General features: G+C 39.8%; 1 protein-coding gene across 1 annotated transcript; it reads left to right on the top strand.

The window, feature by feature from the left end:
• Window positions 1-794: 794 nt before the first annotated feature.
• On the top strand, window positions 795-1,781 carry LOC131830302 (olfactory receptor 13A1-like). Its single transcript, XM_059172606.1, has one exon. The coding sequence runs from the start codon at window positions 795-797 to the stop codon at window positions 1,779-1,781; it is 987 nt and encodes a 328-aa protein (XP_059028589.1).
• The last annotated feature ends 920 nt before the right edge of the window (window positions 1,782-2,701 follow it).

The raw sequence follows: 2,701 nt of genomic DNA, 5'->3' as shown, positions 1-2,701 counted from the left end.
AGTATAATTTATCCCCACTGTTAAATTCTGTACTGTCATTCAGTACTATTATACTATACTTGATTTCATTTCTTTCTAAGAAAGAATTTCATTTCTTTCTAAGAAAGAATTTTCTTTCTTTTTACTTTTGAATTTTCTTCATTCTATTTTTATAAGCATCAGTAAAACCCTTCTAAAGCATCATTTTGATAGGTATAGAGCATACATCATAATATACTGACCTTTAAAAGTATAGTTGCTTTTCCATTTTCAGTATTATAAATATTTTCAGTATTATATTATAAATATAAATATATAATATATATATTATAAATATAAATATATATAAGTATAAAAATATTATAAATATTTTCAGTATTGTAAATAATGCTGTGATGACACCTTGAAGATGCTCTTAATTATTTCCTTAGGCTAAATTCCTAAAAGTGGAGATTCTGGCTCATATTGAATATGAATTTTAAAAGGCCTGCCTCTTGGCACCCATGCTATTGTTCGTCAAAGCCAGGCTTTTCAAACTTTGCCAAATCATGGTTCATAAAGTTTGGATTGTTGATTTAGCTTGCATTTCTTTGAGGTTGAATGACGCTTTATGAATTTAATTGGGCATTTATACTTACTTTTTATGAGCTAAATGTTCATGACCTTTGCCTAATGTCCTATTGGCATGTTTCTCTCCCTTAATAAATCCCAGTACATCAGTATAATATTGCTCATGGCATGATGTCAAGTTTGAATGAAACGATAGCAGCCTACTTTAGAATACCTCTCATTTCTCTCTCTAGCCCAGAAATCACATGAAGCTGTGGGTAGAGATTCACCTGATAGTCCTGGAAACCCCTCTCAGCCTAAGGACCATGAGTAACCAGACACTAGTAACAGAATTTATCCTGCAGGGCTTTTCAGAACAGCCAGAATACCATGTGCTCTTATTCAGCTGTTTCCTCTCCCTCTACTCTGTGGCTCTCATAGGTAATATCCTCATCATTTTGGCCATCACCTTTAACCCTGGGCTTCATATCCCCATGTACTTTTTTCTGTGCAACTTGGCTACTATGGATATTATCTGCACCTCTTCCATCATGCCCAAAGCCCTGGAGGGTCTGCTGTCAAAGGACAGCTCCATCTCTTATGGGGGCTGCATGGCCCAGCTCTATTTCCTCATATGGTCTGCATCCTCTGAGCTGCTGCTCCTCACAGTCATGGCCTATGACCGGTACACAGCCATCTGCCATCCTCTGCATTACAGCACCACAATGAGCAAGGCATTCTGCTGCAAGCTGGCTACAAGTGTATGGGTGCTCTGTGCCTTCAATGCGGCCATCAACACAGGACTGATGCTACGGTTAAATTTCTGTGGCCCCAATGTCATTACCCATTTTTTCTGTGAGGCCCCTCCTCTGCTGCTTCTCTCCTGTAGCTCCACCTATGTGAACAGCATCATGATTGTCCTGGCTGATGCGTTTTATGGCATATTGAACTTCCTGATGACCATCGTGTCATATGGCTTTATCATCTCTAGCATCCTCAAGATGCGGACTGCAGAGGGGAAGAAGAAAGCCTTTTCCACCTGCTCCTCCCACCTCATTGCGGTATGCATGTATTATACTGCTGTTTTCTATGCATACATAAGCCCAGTCTCCAGCTATAGTGCAGAGAAGAGCAAGTTGGCTGGTGTACTGTATACTATGGTGAGCCCTACACTCAACCCCCTCATCTATACTTTGAGAAACAAGGAGGTCAAGGCAGCCCTCAGGAAGCTTTTCACCTTCTCCAGAAATTAATTAAAGCTTCTTTTGAAGCTTTCGTTGGAGACTACATGTTGAAGTCCACAGTGGTTTCAGAGACTCTCCAATGAACAAGGTTTTGGAAACTACCACTAATGACTCAGTGTGGTTACTAATAGATTCTCTAATGACTTTAAGAGCCATTATTGTTATTCATCTTTCTTGTAATCTTGTAATTTTTATATTTTCTACATTTTGTAATGATTTAAAAAATAAAAAAACAATTTTAATGAGCATTGAGGGATTAAAAACACATTACTATTTGATAAAACAATGCTCATTTGATTATATCCTTAGAAAATTCAGTTTAAGGGGTGCCTGGGTGGCTGTTGTTAAGCATCTGCCTTTGGCTCAGGTTATGATCCTAGGGTCTTGGGATTGAGCCCCACATGGGGTTTCCTGTTCAGTGGGAAGCCTGCTTCTCTCTCTCCACTCCCCTGCTTGTGATCCCTCACTGGCTGTCTTTCTCTGTCAAATAAATAAATAAAACCTCTAAAAAAATTCAGTTTAAGAATATAGCAGTATCCATGATGGTGAATATAAAAAGAAAAGACATAAAGAGTGTTGCATTCCAGGGTGTGGTGTTTCTGTACAAAGATGAATGCAATGTGGAAGGATCCCTGCACTGGTTGGGGAGAAGATCTGGATTCGTATTCAGACTCTTTCAGAGCACTCAACTCACTTCAGCTGTAGTTTCCTTCTAAGTGTAATGAGGAAAATAAACAGCCCAGAGGTGCTGTCAAGACTGAACAAGAGAACTGAAGACAATGCTATCGAGTGCTGTCTAAGTGTATGATATTGTTGTGGTGGGTGAGCTGAGGACAGGAGCAGCCCAATAGTCTGGATATCACAGCCCCTCACCCCTGACTGCCTCAGGGTGATGTTTGTGGTGACTAGCTGGAAAGGGTAGGCGGGGC

This window comes from Mustela lutreola, chromosome 4 (genome assembly GCF_030435805.1).
Source record: "Mustela lutreola isolate mMusLut2 chromosome 4, mMusLut2.pri, whole genome shotgun sequence".
Classification (NCBI taxonomy): Eukaryota; Metazoa; Chordata; class Mammalia; order Carnivora; family Mustelidae; genus Mustela; species Mustela lutreola.
The sequence above is the reverse complement of the archived record's forward strand: the minus strand, read 5'-3'. Positions and strand labels throughout refer to the sequence as shown.